This window comes from Erinaceus europaeus, chromosome 2, assembly GCF_950295315.1.
Source record: "Erinaceus europaeus chromosome 2, mEriEur2.1, whole genome shotgun sequence".
Lineage (NCBI taxonomy): Eukaryota > Metazoa > Chordata > Mammalia > Eulipotyphla > Erinaceidae > Erinaceus > Erinaceus europaeus.
In genome coordinates, this window is record NC_080163.1 from 5,149,624 (window position 1) to 5,169,267 (window position 19,644).

Here is a 19,644-nt window from a genome sequence, read left to right on the forward strand (position 1 = left end):
TGAGGACCTGGGCGAGGATGGGCTGTTACTAGTTCAGACTGCAGCCTGGTGGCTCCCACCTTCCCCTCTGCAGGTGTGTCCCCATTTCGTGTCACCTCTTCTTAGAAAAGACTCCAGTTGGAGGCATAATGGTTCTGCAAAGAGACTTCCATGCCCGAGGCTCTAAAGTCCCAGGTTCAGTCTGCTGCACCACCATAAATTCCAGCTGAGTAGCACTGTGGGGCGGGGGAGCCCAGACTCCAGCCTTGTTGCAAGAGGGGTCCACCCTCCTCCAGTGTGACCTCATCTCAACTCAGGACACCTGCAATCACCCGTCTCCAAATGAGGTCACATCCTGAGGTGCCCAGGATTAGGAACTCCACCGTTTGGGGTTTGGGGAACCCAATTTAATCCACCGCATGATGGATTCGGTAGCCTGCTGTCTAAATCATACCCAGGCTCCGTCTCCAAAACAGAGAGGCTGCCAGAAAAGTGGCGAAACATTCCCTCCCCTTGGGCTGGAGAGCTAATTCAGTAGGTAGGGTTGTCTGTTCTGCCAAGTTCATGGTCCAGGCTTGAGCCCCAGCACCACATGGAAGTGCTACAACATCCAGAGGAAGCTCCTGTGCTTTTGTGTCTCTTTATCTGAATAGAAAGGTGGTGAAATTGTACATGCTCTAGGCTTGGGATATACCCACACACGCACACACTTAGGTTCCTGCTTCCCCAGAGCCCTGACCCACTAGGGAAAGAGAGAGGCAGGCTGGGAGTATGGATGGACCTGCCAACGCCCATGTTCAGCGGGGAAGCAATTACAGAAGCCATACCTTCCACCTTCTGCACCCCACAATGACCCTGGGTCCATATTCTCAGAGGGTTAAAGAATAAGGAAGCTATCAGGGGCAGGGATGGGTTGTGGAGCTCTGGGAGTGAGAATTGTACCCCTTTTATCCTATGGTCTTATCAGTGTTCCCATTTTATAAATAAATTTTAAAAATAAAACAAACACACTTGAAATCACACACACAAAAAGAATCTTTTTATAAATTTTCTTCTTTTTTAAATATTTATTTATTTGTTGCCCTTGTTTTATTGTTGTAGTTATTATTATTATTGATTTCATCATTGTTGGATAGGACAGAGAGGAGGGGAAGACAGAGATGGGGAGAGAAAGATAGATACCTGCAGACCTGCTTCACCGCATGTGAAGTGACTCCCCTGCAGGTGGGGAGCCGGGGGCTCGAACTTGGATCCTAATGCTGGTCCTTGGGCTTCACGCCACGTGCGCTTAACCCGCTGCACTACCGCCCGACTCCCACAAAAAGGAAATCTTATGAGATGTCTTCGCTTTGCTTTTCTCCTTTTTTTGTCAGAACACTACTCAGCTTTGGTTAATGATGGTGCTGGGGACTGAACTTGCTGGGGCTTCTCACAGGTAAGCCCTGTACATTATGGCTCTGGTTTGGTACAAGCTCTGGGGCAGACACTGTGTAAGGTAGGATTTTCCCATTGCCGTCACAGGCAAGGTTCTGACTGACCTATTTGGGGCTGAAAGCAGTCAAGTCTCTAGTCCACAGACCCTACCCCCCAACCCCCAATTAGACTGTGTAGGCTCACGGCTTTCCCTGGTCAGTTCTTCAACAGGCCTCAAGGAGCAAAGCAGGATCCTAGCACCTGGGGTTTGAAATTTCTTTCTCCAGGGGCCCTGCCCCCCCCCCCCCGTGGTACCTCAACACCTTGCAGGTGCCTGGGCACTCACTGGAGCATCTTGTTCAAATGCAGCTCTGACTTCAGTGGCCCTCAGCGGGACTCTGTAATTTTAAGTTCCCGCAAGCTTGCGGCGCAGTGCTTCTCTTCACACCTGTCAGCTGGGGGCCCAGAGCTGTCTCACCCCCCAAAGACCACAGCACGGCTCTTTACCTGCCTTGCTCTGGGAGTGAAAGGAGAGAGAGGTTGAGAGTAACCAGAACCCTGGACTACTTCAGTTAAAACGCTCTCTGTGGGGCTGGGCAGTGGCCCACCAGGTAGAGTGCACACATTACCATGCATGAGGACCTGGGTTCAAACCCCTGGTCCCCACCTGCTGGGGGAAACTTCATAAGCAGTGGGGCAGTTCCACAGGTATCTCCCCATTCTCTTGTCTCTTTTACCTCCTATAAAAAATGATGTGGTGGGTCCAGGAGGTGGCGCAGTGGATAAAGCATCAGACTCTCAAGCATGAGGTCATGAGTTCAATCCCCAGCAGCACATGTACCAGAGAGATGTCTGGCTCTTTCTCTCTCCTCCTATGTTTCTCATTAATAAATAAATAAAATCTTTAAAAAAATAATGTGGTTGCCAGGAGTGGTGTAGCTGGGCAGGCGCTGAAGCCCAGCAATAACCCTGGTGGCAACACTTTTGAATTTAGAAATACAGGGTTAAGTAAATAAAATACTCACTGCAAGGATCCTTCCTTTGTCTACGTCTCTCTCATCTTTCTGCCTGTCCACTGGCTCAGCTCTTCATGCACCCACTCACTCAGCCACTACCAGCTCTTTGTCTCTCTCTCTCTCATATATATATATATATATATATATATATATATATATATATATATATATATAATCTGACTCCCCGTCTTCCTAAGTCCTTCTTCAGAGCCTTTTTCTATTCTGCCCTCCTGTTTTAGTCTTTCCCTGAAGCGTTCCCCCTACCCCAAAGCTTTTTCTCCCTTTCTCTTTAAATTGAATCTGTCTTCAGATCTGAGCCTCTCTGTCTTTATAGCTCTCAGACTCTATTTCCCTAGAGCTCATACTCTGGGTGGAGAGGGAGTCTATGCTTTACCATGTTCCAAATTCTGGGCTTGAACCCTGGTATCACATGGGAGGACAAAAGCACCAGGGGAAGTTCCATGGGCGGTGGAGTGGTGCTGTGCTATCTTTCCCTTTCTTGCTGTCTCTTTCCTTCTCATCTGTCTTCCTATAAATTAATTTTTTTTTCACCAAAACCTGGAAGCAACCTAGGTGTCCAACAACAGATGAGTGGCTGAGCAAGTGGTGGCCTATATACACAATGGAATCCCACTCAGCTATTAATGTTTCACCGTTGTTAGCCCATCTTGGATGCAGCTTGAAGGAATCATGTTAAGTGAGATAAGTCAGAAACAGAAGGATGAATATGGGATGATCTCACTCACAGGCAGAAGTTGAAAAGCAAGATCAGAAGAGAAAACACTCAGCAGAACTTGGACTGGAGTTGGTGGATTGCACCCAAGTCAAAGACTCTGAGGTGGGAAGCAGGTTTCAGGTCTTGGAACATGACGGCAGAGGACCTAGTGGGGGTTGTATTAATATGTGGAAAATTGAGAAACGTTATGTATGTACAAACTATTGTATTTACTTTCCGCTGTAAAACATTAATCCTGAAATAAAGAAATTAACATGACTAATTTTTTTTTTCTCCAAAATTGACCTTGGGAAGGTGAATAAGCACATGTGTGAAGCCTTGACAGCAGCACCATTAATAAAAATAATAATAATAAACAAAGCTCTCCAAGTGTTCATTTCTTTAAAGTGCTCCCCCCCCCCAGCTTGTTTTGGCTCTGAGCACACTTATTTGCTTTTGTTGGCCGAGTGCTGTGGGTTTGGGTGTGAGCTCAGTACCCTTAGTCCCTCCATTCATATCCTGACTCCTTATCAACTGAAGACGAAAGGAGCCAAACTCACCCACCCTGGCTGCCCAGGTCCCCTGCCCCCTGCCGCACCCCCCCCCCCCATAGCTGCTATGGGGACAGGGCAGAGTAGTGACAAAAGCAGTGAAGTGTCTGGTATTGTTGTCACCCTCATTATTATTTATTGCTAATGACAGTGGCCTCTCTGTGGCCAGCACACCAGATGCTTATCAGGTCTGTGGAATGCCCTGGCCCTCCCACCTGCCAGATCTCAGCCACTCCCTGGCCTCGCCCTCAGCTGGGTAGACCACCTGGAGAGCCAGGGCACTGGGCTGGGGGGGAGGGTAGAGGACAGATCAGCTCTCCCAGCCACACCCAGCGACACTTTCTGCTGTCCTCAGCTCATCCTGTGCAATGTGGGTCTGTGTGTCTGTGACTGTGTGCCTGTGACTGTGTGTCTGTGTTTCTGTGTGTCTGTGACTCTGTGTGTGTGTGTGTGTGTGTGTGTGTGTGTATGTATGTGTGTGTGTGTGAGTGAGGTGGGGGATGGATTGCAGAAGCATCCCCAACTGGGGTCCCTCAGTATCTGATGGTACAAGTCAGGGAAATAATGTAGTGTCATGTCACTTGGGAGGCAACACAGGGGCAGAGTGCAGGATTTAAAAAAAAAAATTTTTTTTTTTAATTTATTTTCCCTTTTGATGCCCTTGTAGTTATTATTGTTGCTATTGATGTCGTCCTTGTTAGGTAGGACAGAGAGAAATGGAGAGAGGAGGGGAAGACAGAGAGGGGGAGAGAAAGACAGACACCTGCAGACCTGCTTCACCGCCTGTGCAGTGACTCCCCTGCAGGTGGGGAGGGGGGGCGGAGGGGGGCTCGACCGGCGTCCTTGCGCTTTGCGCCACGTGTGCTTAACCTGCTGCGCTACCGCTGCCGACTCCCGAGTGCAGGATTTTTAAGCCAAAGGACCCAAGAACAATCCCAGACATTACATGTGCCAGAGTGATGCTCTGGTTCTCTCTCTCAATAAATAAGCAAGTGTGTGTGTGTGTGTGTGTGTGTGTGTGTGTGTGTGTGGTGTGTTTGTGTGTGTGTGTTTGTGTTTGTGTGTGGTGTGTGTGTGTGTGTTTGTGTTTGTGTGTGGTGTGTGTGTGTGTGTTTGGTTTTCCCTACCATGGTTTTTGCCAAAGCTTCACACCCATACAATTCCACTGCTCTAAGTGGATTATTTTTATCCTTTTTTGTTAGTTTGTTTTTTACCAGAGCACTGCTCAGCTCTGCCTTATGGTGGTGTGGGGATTGAACCTGGGACTTGAGAGCCTCAGGCATGAAAGTCTCTTTGCGTAACTATTATGCTATTCCCCCACCCTATTTTTATCCTTTTCTTCCACATATAAGGTGAGAGATAAAGAGGAAGAGAGGAGAGAAAGAGAAGGAGAGAAAGAGAGAGACCATAGCACCACTGGACTGACTGAAGCTTCCCCTCAGCAGGTTCTCCCATGTGGCCGGGGGTTTGAGCCCAGGTCCTTCCACTTGGTAAGGTATCTATTCTGTCAGAGGAACCATGTCCAGCTCCAATAAGTACATTTTTCTCTTAATTGCTACCAGGGTTATCGCTGGGGCATCATGCCTACACAAAGAATCCATTACTCCCAGTGGTCTTTTATTTTATTTTATTTGACAGGACAGAGAGAACTTGAGAAGGGAGAGGGAGAGAGAGACAGAGAGAATTCTGCAGTGCTCCACCCCTCATGAGGATGGGGTGGGGGGAGCTAAACTCAGGTCTTTGTGCATGGTAATGTAAGTTCAACCATGTGGGTTACAGTCCGGCCTCAAAAGGTACATTAAAAAAATAAATAGATAATTTAAATAATTTAATAAATTAAATTATTTAATTAAAAAACATGAGGAGATTAAAAAAACAAAGTGTAAAAATAAATAAATAGAAAACAGGCTCAGAATGGAGCCCCACGGAGCCAAACACAGGAAACTCAGGCCATGCTCTGAACCAGCAGGAGGGCTCGGCTCAGAGACACAGGCCAAGCAAAGCAGCATTTCGGCAGCTTAGTTTTTACTCCCTGTGGACTTCAGGTGCAGAGACCAGACATCTTGCCTCCCTCCTGTCGCTGGCTAGGACAGACCCTTCTCTTTAGCCTCTCCACCTCCCTTCTTACAAAACCTGTGTGCAGCTCGTACGGGTGTGCATGTGTAATTGAAGTAATTGGTGCTAGATTACTGAGCTCATTCTCATTCTACCCAACTGGCTTTTCAAACAGCACTGCATTTTCTTTCTCTGTTCCTTTATCTTTTTCTTTCTTTCTTTCTTTCTTTCTTTCTTTCTTTCTTTCTTTCTTTCTTTCTTTCTTTCTTTCTTCCTTTCTATCTTCACAACACCAGGGAATGAACTCAGGAGCCCTCGCATATACAGTGCTGCTTTTGAATGGTCTCCTGAGCCCAGTTTTTCACTCATTGTTTTTCTCAAAGACCTAGAAAGGGGAGAGATGGGGGCGAGGACACTCCCAGGCACCACTCTGCCATCCATGGAGCTCCCCCCCACATTGCTGCCCATGGTGCTCTGATGTGGTGCCAGGGCTTGAACCCAGGGCCTCATGCACCACAGGCCATGTGCTGCATCAAGTAAGCTATCTTCTGGCTATAATTCTTGCCATAATATTTTTAAATAAATAATAATATTTTTAAAATAAAATAAAGGTAATGTACACACTTACTAATGTATATGTTTATTTAATTTAATTTAGTATGTGTGTGTGTGTGTGTGTGTGTTTGTGTTTTGCCTACGGGGTTATTGCTGGGGCTCAGTGCTGGCACTATGAATCCACTGCTCCTGGTGGTCATTTTTCTTTTTTATTAGATAGGACAGAGAGAAGTTGAGAGGGCATGGAGAGAGGGAGAGAGACAGAGATAGAGAGACACCTGCAGACCTGCTTCACTGCTTATGAAGTGTCCCCCCTGCGGATGGGGAGCTAGTGGGCTTGAACACAGATCCTTGTATGGGTTCTTGTACTTAATACAGTGTGCAGTTAGCCAGGTGCACCACTGCCTGGCCCCTCTATGTTTATTTAAAATAGTCATTTATTTCAGGAGAAACACTAAGACCACACTCTGGGGGTCAGTCAACTTGGTGCTTCATATCTGCCTGGCCAAAGTTCTGCTATTATACACTATCCCCTCCAGCTGCTATTCTTACAGATGTGCTGGTTTATTTGAGAGGGGGCCGGGGAATCAGAGCTCAGCTCAGCTCTGACTTACGGTGGTGCTGGGGACTGAGCCTGGGAACTTAAAGCTTCAGGCATAAAAATATAGGATATTAACTCTGCTTTATCTCCTTGGCCTTCTAATTTTAAAAAAATTGTTACCAGGGTTATTTCTGGGGCTCAGTGCCAGCACTACAAATTCACTAATCCCAGTGACCATTTTTTTTCCTTTTTTTTTCTTTCTGTTTATTTAACAGGACAGAGAAATTGAGAGAGGAGGGGGCATAGAGAGGGGGAGAGAAAGAGAGACACCTGCAGACTGGCTACACTGCTCTTCAGGCAGGGAGGGGCGGTTCTTGAAACTGGGTCCTTGTGCCTGGTACGGTGTGTGCTTAACCAGGGGTGCCATCGCCTGGTTGCTGGCCTTCTAACTATTTTTTAAATAAAATTTTATGGGGGTGACATTAGCTTATAACACTGTCAGGCTTGTAGCCTTAGGATTGGACTTGTATATATTCGGTGTCATGACCTCACGGGAAGTCAAGTTTCTGTCTGCCATGGTACATCTGACCCCAGTTCCCATCTCCTGTCCCCCACCTCCTCCTCTCTGTGCTCTGAGGACCTCTCCCAACGGCTCTGCTCACATGGCTGTGTTGGGACTCCTTGACCCTCTCTCTACAACCCCCCAACAGTGCCCTGGGCCTGGACATGTGACAGGTGTCAGTTTCAGGGGACACTGCGAGGCATGTCTTTGTACGTGTCTCCTCGTGGGCGTGCGAGGATGCCTTTGGGATGCATAGCAGGAGAGAAATCGCTGAGTCACAGGGCGTGTCTGCACCCCGTGGGCCCAGCAGCCCATCCTTTCTGGGAATTAGAGGCAGAACCCCAATCCCACTGACACCTAGATACTCCCACAGTCTTTCTGCTTGGCCTTCTCCTCTCTCCAGCCTCACTGGTGTGAAGTGACAGCATCCCTGCTCCCAGGGCCATTTCTCTCTTAACTACTCAGGCCAGTTTTGGGATTACTGTTGCTGCAAATTGCCTGTCCAACCCGCTCCCAGCTTCCCAAAAGGCTGTCCTCCACCCCCCAGCCTTTTTAAATTATTAATTAGGGTGCTTCTTTCTTTAAAAACATTTTCTTACTTTTAATTTATCTATTCTACTTATTTATTTATTTAATTTCTTTATTGGGGGATTAATGTTTTACATTTGACAGTAAATACAATAGTTTGTACATGCATAACATTTCTCAGTTTTCCACATAACAATACAACCCCCACTAGGTCCTCTGTCATCCTTTTTGGACCTGTACTCTCCCCCCAAACCACCTCAGAATCTTTTACTTTGGTGCAATACACCAACTCCAGTTCAAGTTCCACTTGTGTTTTCAGATCTTGTTTTTCAACTTCTCTCTGAGAGTGAGATCATCCCATATTCATCCTTCTGTTTCTGACTTATTTCACTTAACCTGATTTCTTCAAGCTTCATCCAAGATGGGCTGAAAATGGTGAAGTCACCATTTTTAATAGCTGACTAGTATTCCATTGTGTATATAGACCACAACTTAGCCACTTATCTGTTGTCGGACATCTAGGTTGCTTCCAGGTTTTGGCTATTACAAATTGTGCTGCTATGAACACAGGTATACACAAATCTTTTTGGATGGGTGTGTTGGGTTCCTTAAGATATATCCCCAGGAGAGGAATTGCAGGATCATAGGGTAGGTCCATTTCTAGCCTTCTGAGAGTTCTCCAGACTGTTCTCCACAGAGGTTGGACCAATTGACATTCCCACCAGCAGTGCAGGAGGGTTCCTTTGACCCTACGACCTCTCCAGCATTTGCTGCTGTTACCTTTTCTGACTTATGACATTCTTACAGGAGTGAAGTGGTATCTCATTGTTATCTTTATTTGCATTTCTCTGACAAAGACTTGGAGCATTTTTTCATGTGTTTCATGTGTTTCTCGGTCTTTTGCGTCTCTGTGGTGAATATTCTGTCTATGTCCTCTCCCCATTCTTGGATGGGGTCATTTGTTTTCGTCATATATTTTGGTTATTAAACTCTTGTCATTTTAATATATTTTGGTTATTTAACTCTTGTCTGATGTATGGCATGTAAAGATCTTCTCCCATTCTGTGAGGGGTCTCTCGGTTTGGGTAATGGTTTCTTTTGCTGTGCAGAAGCTTTTTAATTTGATGAAGTCCCATAGGTTTATACTTGCCTTAGTCTTCTTTGTAACTGGATTCATTTCATTGAAGATGTCTTTAAAATTTATTTGGAAAATATTTCTGCCTATATTTTCCTCTAAGTATCTGATAGTTTCTGGTCTAACATCCAAGTCCTTGATCCACTTGGAATTTACTTTTGGGTTTGGTGAAATATAGTGGTTCAGTGTTCAGTTTCATTCTTCTGTATGTTTCAACCCATTTTTTTTTTCCAAAACCATTTGTTGAAGAGACTCATCTCCCCCCATTTAATAGTCTGGGCACTTTTGTCAAAGATTAGATGTCCATAGGTGTGGGGGCTTACTTCTGGGATTTCAATTCTATTCCACTGGTCAGTGTGTCTTTTCATGTTCTAGTACCAAGCAGTTTTGATGACAATGGTCCTATAATACAATTTGAGATCTGGGAGTGTGATGCCTCCAGTTCTGTTCTTTCTTCTCGAGATTGTTTTGGCAATTCAAGATCTTTTCTGGTTCCAGATAAACATTTCTAGCATTTGTTCTATTCTCCTAAAAAATGTGGTTGGGATCTTGATGGGGATAGCATTAAATTTGTAGATGGCTCTGGGTAGTATATTAATGTTGATGATGTTAATTCTTCCAACCCATGAACATGGAATATCTTTCCACTTCTTTGTGTCTTTTTCAATTTCCTTGAGTTGTGATATTCCATTTATTTATTTTGGATATAGACAGAGAGGAATCAAGAGGGAAGTGAGATATTGAGAGGAAGAGAGGCAGAGAGACTCCTGCTGCTCTACTTCACCTCTTGTGATGGGTTTCCCCTGAAGGTGGGGAACAGGGGCTTGAACCCTGGTCCTTCCAGATGGTATCTGAGTGTGCCACTGTTTGGTCCCCTTATAAAACCCTTCCTTCCTTCCTTCCTTCCTTCCTTCCTTCCTTCCTTCCTTCCTTCCTTCCTTCCTCCCTGCCTTTTTCTCTTCCTTTCTTTCTTATCGCTGGGGCTGTACCACACCGGGTTGACATTTCCAGATAGGGAAAGAGACACAAAGAAAGAGAGAAAGATACCACAGCAGCAAAAACGGTACTCTGCCCCAGTTCAGTGGGGATGGGTTTTGAACTTGGGTCTCACTGGTGGCAAAGCAAGTCCATTTCCAGGTGAGCTATTTTGCTGGCCCTCATTTAGGTGTTTCTTGCATGCTCGGTTTGGATGCAAAAACAAACAGCCCCCCCAAATTCTTCTCTTCTGATAAATTCCTCAAAAACCCTTGGCTTGGTGGCTGTCAGTGGAGAATACGTTACCATGCTCAAGAACCTGGGTTCGAGCCCCTGCTCTCCACCTGCAGGGTTGTGGGAAACTTTAGGGGTAGTTAAGTTAGTCTGCAGGTGTTGCTATTTCTATTTCCCCCTCCCTTCAAAGGAGAAAATAGCTGCCAAGAGCAGTAGATGTGTAGTGCTAGAACTGAGCCCCAGTTATAACCCTGCTGGCAATAAAAAGGAAAGAAAAGAGCAAAAGAAAGAAAGAAAAAGGAAGGGAGGAAGGAAGGAAGGAAGGAAGGAAACCTAAAGGTTTGATGGTTACTCAACCCAGTGAGTTTATCCTTTGTCTAATCTCTGCTTTTAAAGTCACATTGGGAGGTGGCACAGCGGTAGGATACACAGGCATAAGGCCCCAAATCGAATCCCTGGCATCACAAGTGCCGGAGTGACACTCCTCTAATTACCAAGAAGTCTATAAATCAATGAAAGCATGGGGCCGGGTGCTGGTGCACCTGGTTGAACGCACATGTTACAGTGTGTAAGGACCTGGGTTCAGGTTCCCACCTGCAGGGGGAAAGCTTTGCAAGTGGTGAAGCGGGGCTGTGGTGTCTGTCTGTCTCTCTCCTTCTCTATCTCCTCTACCCTCTTGACTTCTGGCTGTCTCTGTTCAATCAATAAATCTCATAAAAAATAATAAATAAGTAAATGAAAGCAACAACGATGGAAAATAAAGAAGCCCTTCCCCCATCAGTGTATTCTCTTTGATTTTTCTTAAAAAATTTTATTTATTTTCCCTTTTTTGTTGCCCTTGTTTCTATTGTTGTTGTAGTTATTATTGTTGTTAGTGATGTTGTCATTGTTGGATAGGACAGAGAGAAATGGAGAGAGGAGGGGAAGACAGAGAGAGGGAGAAAAAGACAGACACCAGCAGACCTGCTTCACCGCCTGTGAAGCGACTCCCCTGTAGGTGGGGAGCTGGGGGCTCTAACTGGGATCCTTACGCCGGTCCTTGCACTTTGAGCCAAGTACACTTAACCCGCTGTGCTACTCCCTGACTCCCTTGTTTATTTTTTTTTTTTTAAAGTCATTTGGACCAGGGAGATATCTCACCTGGAAGGACTCATGCTTTGCCATGTAAACAAGTCGGGTTTGGGCTCCAGGTACATCACATGGGAGCACTGTGGCACTGGGGGAGGCTTTAGTGGCCTGTCTGTCTGTCTCTATCTGCCTACCTACGTATCTATCTATCTATCTATCTATCTATCTATCTATCTATCTATCTATCTATAAAAGTAAAGCAACAGCAACAACAACAAAGAAAGTAAAAACATTTATCTGTTTATTAGGAGAAAGAGAGGAGATATTGAAAGAGACCAGAGCACTGCTCAGCTCTGGCATGAGATGGTGCTGGAGATTGAACCTGGGACGTCTGGGGCCTCAGCCATCCAAGACTGAGCTCCTTGGTCCTGTTAGCTCTCTAAGTGTGACTTTCACATCTTGGTCTTCAATGCATCTGGAACCCATCTTTGCATGTGGGGTGACAGAGCTTCCCCTTCCCCTTCTCCTGAATCAGATTTTTTTCCCTGACACCACCTGCAAGTATACCATTTTCTCTCTACTGACATGGGTTGTGATTTTATCATTGTTTAGAGTTCCCTGCAGATAATATCCTCTTGCTGAGCTTCCATGAGCATCTCTCTGCACCCTCCCTTCTGTCTCACAGACCCACCTGTCTGTTCTTGCTGGAATGATACACTTCAAAAAAAAAAAAAAAAAAACACCTTCACATTGTGCTGTGTGTCTTCACACCTTGTCAGACGAGAAACTTACATCTTGCAGTACCACTGCCTTTTGCTTACATCACTCGCAGGAAGTGCCCCAGAGCCTCTCCACCCTTAAGAGGAACCACTGTCAGATGCTGTCCCCTCCCATCCTGGAGCCAGCTGCCACCCTGGGAAGGGTACACCCCTTCCAGGAAGAGGAGCTGGGGCCCACCCAGGAAAACTTGCCCCCCCCCGCATAGTGTGGTTATTTTCTCCTCTGTAGGATTCCATAGCTTTTTCCATCCTTTTCTTTCTTTTGAAAGACGTGTTCATTTATTTTTATGAGAAACACAGACAGAGAGACACATACAGAGGAGAGAAGCCAAAGCTTTGCTCAGCCCCGGCCTCAGGTGGTGCTGGGTATTGAACCTGGGACCTCAGGCAATGCCAGTCCTGCGTGTTCAGAGGCACTAATCTATCTCACTGGCTCTACTCATCTGTTCTTTTAATTTTAGATAGAGAGGAGAGAGGAGACACCACAGTACAGCTCCACCATCGCTGCAGCTCCCCCTGATGCCAGGTAGGGTGTACCCACTAAGCTGTCCCAGCGCCTAGCTCAGCTCTGAGTTTCTAGAGTCTTATCTCCCCCTCTGCCAAGTCTCTGTGTGCCCAGGCTGAGAGCCAAATACCCCTCCCCACACTCCAGGTTCTGTCTTCTGCTTCCAGTCCCGGTGCTGGGGCCAGGGCTTGGACATGCCTCTGGGGACACAGGCTTCTTTCTGCTTTGCTGGAGCCCTTCTGTGCTTTGCCCCCTCACAGTACCAGTTGGCTGGTCCACCTCCAGGCACCCACATTTCCAGGGGAGCAGAGGCCCCCCCGCCCCCAGCACAACACCCTTCTCTTTAGCTGTAAGATGAAACATCGCCAGCACCACATTGGAGAACCATGGACAGCAGCAGAGGAAGCTGCAGAGAGGGTGGAGTGGTGCTGTGCAGCTTCCCCTGCTGCTGTCCATGGTTCTCCGATGTGGTGCTGGGGACTTGAAACCAGGTCCTCACATGTGGCCAAATGAGCTCCTCTTCCTCTCTTCCTTTCAGTCTCTCTCTCTCTCCCTCTCCCTCTCCCTTTTCCTCTCCCTCTCCCTTTCTCTCTCTCCTTCCTTTTCCTGTATTTATTTATTTATTTATTTGATAGAGACAGACAGAAACCAAAAGGGAAGGTGGAGATAGAGGATAGAATGAGAGAGAGAGAGAGAACCCTTTCTCACTGCTTATGAAGCTTCCCTCCTGCAGGTGGGGACTGGAAGCTTGAACCTGGGTCATTGTGCATAGTAATGTGTGGATTCTATAGAATGCACCCCCAGCCCGGCCCCTCAAAAGTTAAACTTCAGTGCCGCCCGGATGGCCTGTACCAGCAGCTGGAGGCTTGGTGACAGGAGGGAGAGGACACCGCAGCGTCTGCCTCTCAGACTCTTTATTTCTCAGGGTGGAATCTGGGTCACAGATGCAGAGAGGGGAGGGCCGCTGAGCTGAGGAAAGAGGGCTCTGGGGAGGATGAGGGAGACTGAGGCTTAGCCCCTGCCCTATCTGCATCCAATCAGAAGAGGGGGTGCTGGAGAGATGGGCATTCTCCCCATCTCTGGGAAGGAATGGGTGTCCAGAAGGCATGGGGGGAAGGCGCCAGATGCCGGGTGTGGAGAGGATTCAGTTGGAGTTGATGGTGTTCTCAATCCACTTGCTGAAGTAGCAAAGTCTGGTGTAGACGCCAGGTTTGTTGGGCTGGCCGCAGGGGAAGTCTCCCCAGGACACCAGGCCCTGAAGGACACCGTTGCAGATCACAGGGCCGCCGGAGTCACCCTGCATGGTGGGGGACAGAGAGAGAGGGGTGGGGTGGGGAGAGCAGGGTGAGACATAAGGAGAGAGAGAGAGTCAGCACTTCACCGCAGTGCCCTCTTAGGGCCCTCCCCTCCCCAGGCTCCCCTTATCCCCCCACCTCAACCCTCACTACACACATACACCACCTGCCCTGCCCAGCAGTGGTTCCTTCTAACCTCTGTTGTGGGGTTCCTCCTCCCTAGATATTTATACTGTTTCACATAAGAAAGAAAGAGGAGGGAGAGAGAGAAAGAGAGAGAAGCCAGAGCTTCACTCTGGCATACGTGGCAGCAAGGGTCAAACCTGGAGCCTGAGGCTGGCCAGGCCTGCCCTCCACCGGCCCAATTCTTCCCCCTCCAGACTCAGGACTTCTGGCCTCTCCTGCTTGCCCTTCCTGACTCCCTCCCTTCTGCAGGGTGGCCCTGCTCAGCCCCTGGGTGAGGCTTTGCCAGCCCCAGCCTGCTGGTCCAGCGACAGACACTTCTGTGGACTGACAGCCCTCCGCCCCCACCCCCACCCCCCCTCACCTCAGGGCTTTTGCACAAATTTTCTTTTCCCTTCAGCTTTTTACCAAATCTGTGTTATTTGGTTCCACCCAAATGCCGTCCATTCCTGGAGCCCCTTCCATTCACTGTTTCCAAGTTTGCCACCTTCACTTGTCATAGTCACATTGTTCTGCTTTCTGCAGAGTCTTCACTACCCTCTGAAACTAGCACCCAGTTTATGCATGTGCTGGACATGGTGCTTTTTTTTTTTAATTTACCTTTTTGTTCCTTAGTTCTCCCAATGACTGACAGTCTCTCTCTCTCTCTCTCTCTCTCTCTCTCTCTCTCTCTGGCACCAGTGTTACTGCCGGAGTTCCATACCTGCAGGACTTTCTGCTTTCTGGCAGGCTCTTTTTTTGGTAGATAGTGACAAAAAGAGAGACAGAGGCAGAGAGAGGAAGGAGAGAACCACAGCGCTACTCTGCTGCTCATGAGGCTCCCCCAGTGCGCCTGCGCCTGTGTTGTTACTGGGGGCTTGAACCCAGGTCCTTGGGCATGGCAAAGTGAGCCTGGTCCTGGCCCCCCCCCCCCCCAACTGCTTTGTAACCAAACCTCTGTGTGAAAAATTCTCTCACTTTTTTTTTAAAATTATTATTCAGTCAACTAGGGAAAGTTTCTGTTTTCCTTTCTTAAGAATATCTGACTAGGGAGTCAGGCGGTAGTGCAGCGGGTTAAATGCACGTGGTGCAAAGCTCAAGGGCCGGCATAAGGATCCCAGTTCGAGCCCCCAGCTCCCCACCTGCAGGGGAGCTGCTTCACAGGCGGTGAAGCAGGTCTGCAGGTGTCTGTCTTTCTCTCCCCTTCTCTGTCTTCCCCTCCTCTCTCCATTTCTCTCTGTCCTATCCAATGACAGCAACAACAATAACAACAACAACAACAATAAAAAAACAACAAGGGCAACAAAAGGGAAAATAAAATAAAAAAAAAAAGAATACCTGACTAGCACTTGTGAAAACAAAGCTCACTACAGCTTCTATGGGAAAAGCAAGTGTGGCTGTCCTCTGCCTGAATTGAACCCAAATAAGCAGAGCTGTGCTGTTCGTGATGGGAAGAGCCTTGCTTCAGGTGTGACAGACAGCTCTTGTGCAGTGAACACCCTGCTCGACTGCACAAAGCAGCCTGGATTTCTCCCTCCTCCTGCAGCAGCCATGAGCCACGGGGGAGGCTGAGCGAGCCCTGGAGATGTGGTGAGCGTGCACTGACACCTGTGCGGTCACCAGTTCTCAGGGACTTGCTCTGTCTTTTATCTTTATCCTTGGCACTGCATATTTCTCTCTACATCTTTCTTTAATTATCAAACACATTTCAAAGACTGATGAATTCATTGATTTACTATGAGAAAAGAGAGAGAGGAGCTGGAACACGGCTCAGCTCTGGTGTAAGGTAATGCCAGGGGCCAAGAAGAGTGTAAGCTGGTGCTCTAATAGGCTGAGTTAACTCCTGCTCCTCAGCATTAAAAACTGAACACATAATCACCATTATTATTATTACTATTATTATTACTATTGCCACTGAGGTTATTGATGGAGATTGGTGCCGAACTGTCCACAGCTCTCAGTGGCCATTTTTTCTGTATTTTTTTTCTCTCTGTTTTTATTTGACAGGGCAGAGTGAGGAGGGGGAGATAAAGCAAGATAGACACCTGCAGAGCTGCTTCACAGCTTGTGAAGTGTCCCTCCTGCAGGTGGGGAGTGGGGACTTGAACTTGGGTCCTTGAGCATGGTAAGCTGTGTGCTTACCTGACTGTGCCCACTGCCTTATCCCCAAGAAGTGACTACATCTTTAAAATTTTCATTATGTTTGGAAGTGATAGTACTTGAGATGCCTTGGGTTAAATGGACTATAGTATGAAAATAGTTTGTCCATTTATCTTATCTTTCACTTACAAAAAGGAATTACTGACTTATTTTCATGAGAAAGAGAGAGGAGACCAGAGAACTACTTAGCTCTGCTGTACATGAACCAAACTTGGACCCTCAAGTGTGCACACCCTGTGCTCTCCTGCTATCTCCCTGGTCCTCTCTTTTCAGTTTGTAAATATACACTTGAAAAGGCTGATTTAGGAGAGAGAGAGAGAGAGAGAGAGAGAGAGAACCAGAGCACCATTCTGGCATATGTGGTGCCTAGTATCAAACCTGGAACCTTATTTGTGCAAGCACTATGTTCTACCACATGAAACCCCCCCAAACCTTTTTCATTTTTAAAAGAGAGTCACTGGGGTGTGGGCTGGAGCACAGCTCACCCAGTAGAGCACACATCTAGTGCCGGAGGGGCCGGAGTCAAGCCCCCAAACTACCACATGGGATCCCCAGTCAACGGGGGAGGCTTCGTGAATGGTGGAGCCCTCTGCAGTGTCTCCTCTTCTCTCTCTGTCTCCCTCCCCCTCTATCTCTCACCCTCTATCTAGAAAAGGAAAAAAGAAAGAAAATTCAGCTGTAGCTGTAGCATAACTCTAGCATGAAGACCTAGTGAAGCCTTGGCAGCAAAAAGAAAAGGGAAAAACAAAAGGTTTTTTTGGTAGCTAAGAGGACATGAAAGATTGCACTCTGTTTCTCTTTTTCTTTCTTTCTTTCTTTTTTTTTTGCCTCTAGGGTTATCACTGGGGCTCAGGGCCAGCACTACAAATCCACTGCTTCTGAGTAGCCATTTTCCCCATTTTACTGGATAGGACAGAGAGAAATTGAGAGAAGAGGGGGACATAGGGAGAGAGAAAGAGCTGCAGACCTCCTTCACTGCTCATGAAGCTTCCCCCTGCAGGTGGGGAGTGGGGGCTCAAACCTCGGTCCTTGTCTGGGTCCCTGCACTTAGTACCATGTGCGCTTAACTGGTGCAACACGGCCTGCCCCCCTGCACTCTATTCCTGCCAGCCAACAGAGCTCCAGAACAGAACTCAGTGAAGACAGGGAGGGGTGCTGAGAGGCTGGGCCACTCTTTGGGAGTCCTAGCTGGCATAGCTGGTGGTCAGCCTGTGTCCAGTAGATGGAGGGGCAGCGGTGCCCTTACCTGGCAGGAGTCTCTGCCCACCTGGTCGCCAGCGCAGAACATGGTGGCATCGATCTGGCCTGGGTAGGCTGCCTTGCAGCGCTCCTCACTCAGCACTGTGATGTTCAGGCACTGCAGAGCCTTGGGGAAGTGGACTGCAGGGCGGAGACACAGGGCACAGCCCCAGTGAGTGCTGGGCCTTAAAGCCAACCCCCCTGCTCTGCTTACATAATTATTGTTTTGCCTGAAAGATCCCCACCACGTTATCCCCTCAGGGTATTGCTAATTCAGTTAAAACCATCACAACAGTTGCTAAAGGCGCTTTCACCTTCCCAGCATGCCTTTTGCCTCTCTACACCTCCTTTCCTAGCCATTTCTGTTTCCAACTTGCCATTTCCGATTTTTACCCTATAAAACCCACTGCTATTTCAGTTTTGCTCTCTTTTTCTTCCACGTCCCAACCTGGGGAAGACCTGGAGAAGGGCTGGTGGGCATAGTAGGAGGCGGCCATTTTGCTAGCTCCATGTGGCCTAAACCACTGTGCTCACATCCAACTCTGGGGCATCCTCGTGAATAAAGATTTGTGTTCCCTCTCCGCCACGAGTTCCTGGTCTCTTCTCTCTCCCCCGCTACACAACCCAACAAGTGAGCGCTGGGAGGCAGAGACCTGGGCCCAGCTGCCCCCACCTCAGACCTGCACACTCACCCTGGGGGCTGCTGGTTGTCCCCCAGCCTGACACCTGGCAGTTGGTCCCTGTGGACGGACATTGCTTGCCGACGTCAATGGGCCTGACGGCCTCGCTCTCTCGAATCTTTCTGTTTAGTTTGATGAGCATGAGGTCATTGGAGTGGCCGGGGTGCGAGTAGCCAGGGTGCGGGATGGACTTGATCCCCTGGAACAGCTGCTGCCCCGATTCATACACGGGGGACAGGGAATGGTGGCCCAGGCGGATTTTGATGGAACTGAGGGAGACAGTGCCAGTCACCACCAATCCTGATCCTTCTTCCCAGCCGTACCCCCAAACCTAATCTCGACCCCACCCCCATGCCATCCTACCCCTTCTTAGCTACCAGACCCCACAGCCCTCGTCTTCCCTCCAATGGAAATCACCAGCATATACATCATGGTTCCCCCAATTCAACCACCTCCAACCTCAAAACTGACCTCATCCAACCCCACTGACAACCTAGTCCCAGCCTCCACATCCTCCAGTCCATATCAGCTCCCAGCCTCAGCTCCACCCACTCCACCCTGCACCTACTTCCTACGATAGAGCCAGCCCCGATGCCATGGCCACAGCAAGCCTCAGCGTATTCCCGTCCACCTCACCAGCTTAAATCTCAACTCCAGGTCCATTCCTGACCCTTCGGCCACCATCAGACCACCAGAACTGTGTGTTCCCAACTGAAAATCCATCTTTAGTATCATTCCTAATTTGAACCCGAAATTGATTTTATAATGCTTTGTAAGATTATCAAGGTGGAGCTCCCCTGATTCCCCCAAGTTCCATTCTTCATTTTCAAATCAGTATTGATTTAACATTGGCTTACAAAGCAGTAAGATTTCAGGAACAGGGAACAGGTAGTGGGCACCCAGCAGAGCACACGTGTTCCCACGCTCGAGTCGCAGACCTCTGGTATCCACCTGCGGGGGTAAGCTGTGAATGGTGGAACAGTCCTGCAGGTGTCTTTCCTTCTCTCTGTCTCTCTGGTTCTCTTTTCCTCTATTCCTCTCTATCTCTTGCCTGACACTAAAAAAGGAAAGAAAGAAGAGAAGAGGAGAGGAGAGAGAGAGAGAGAGAGAGAGAGAGAGAGAGAAAGTCTACCTAGAACAATGTACCCATGCAGGCACTGAACCCAAACAATAACCTTAGTGGCCAAAAAACAAAACAAAAACCAGGGGTGCAGTCTCACACCTGTAGGCACGTGTACGTAAGTGAGTGCACCCAGCACACAGTTTCTATGGCCCCTTAACCTATAACCATCAGTTTTCACAGCCTAAGATTTATTTTGGATACTCTGCTTAAAATTTTTTTTATTATCTTTATTTATTGGATAGAGACAGCCAGAAATCAAGAGGGAAGGGGGTGATAGAGAGAGAGAGACAGAGAGACACCTGCAGCCCTGCTTCACCACTCATAAAGCTTTCCCCCTGCAGGTAGAGACCAGGGGCTCGAACTCAGGTCCTTGA

The 19,644-nt window shown here is 47.9% G+C and overlaps 1 protein-coding gene across 1 annotated transcript in view; it reads right to left on the minus strand.

Annotated features, from left to right (window-relative positions):
• Positions 1–13,510: 13,510 nt before the first annotated feature.
• The window catches only part of KLK5 (kallikrein related peptidase 5), a 10,475-nt gene continuing 4,341 nt past the window's right edge, over positions 13,511–19,644 (minus strand). The window contains exons 4-6 of the mRNA XM_007531286.2: positions 18,160–18,416; positions 17,475–17,608; positions 13,511–13,908 (exon numbers count right to left, since the gene is read on the minus strand). Coding sequence (XP_007531348.1) covers positions 13,756–13,908; positions 17,475–17,608; positions 18,160–18,416 — 544 coding nt within the window. The 3' untranslated portion in view covers positions 13,511–13,755. The remainder of the gene's footprint in view (positions 13,909–17,474; positions 17,609–18,159; positions 18,417–19,644) is intronic.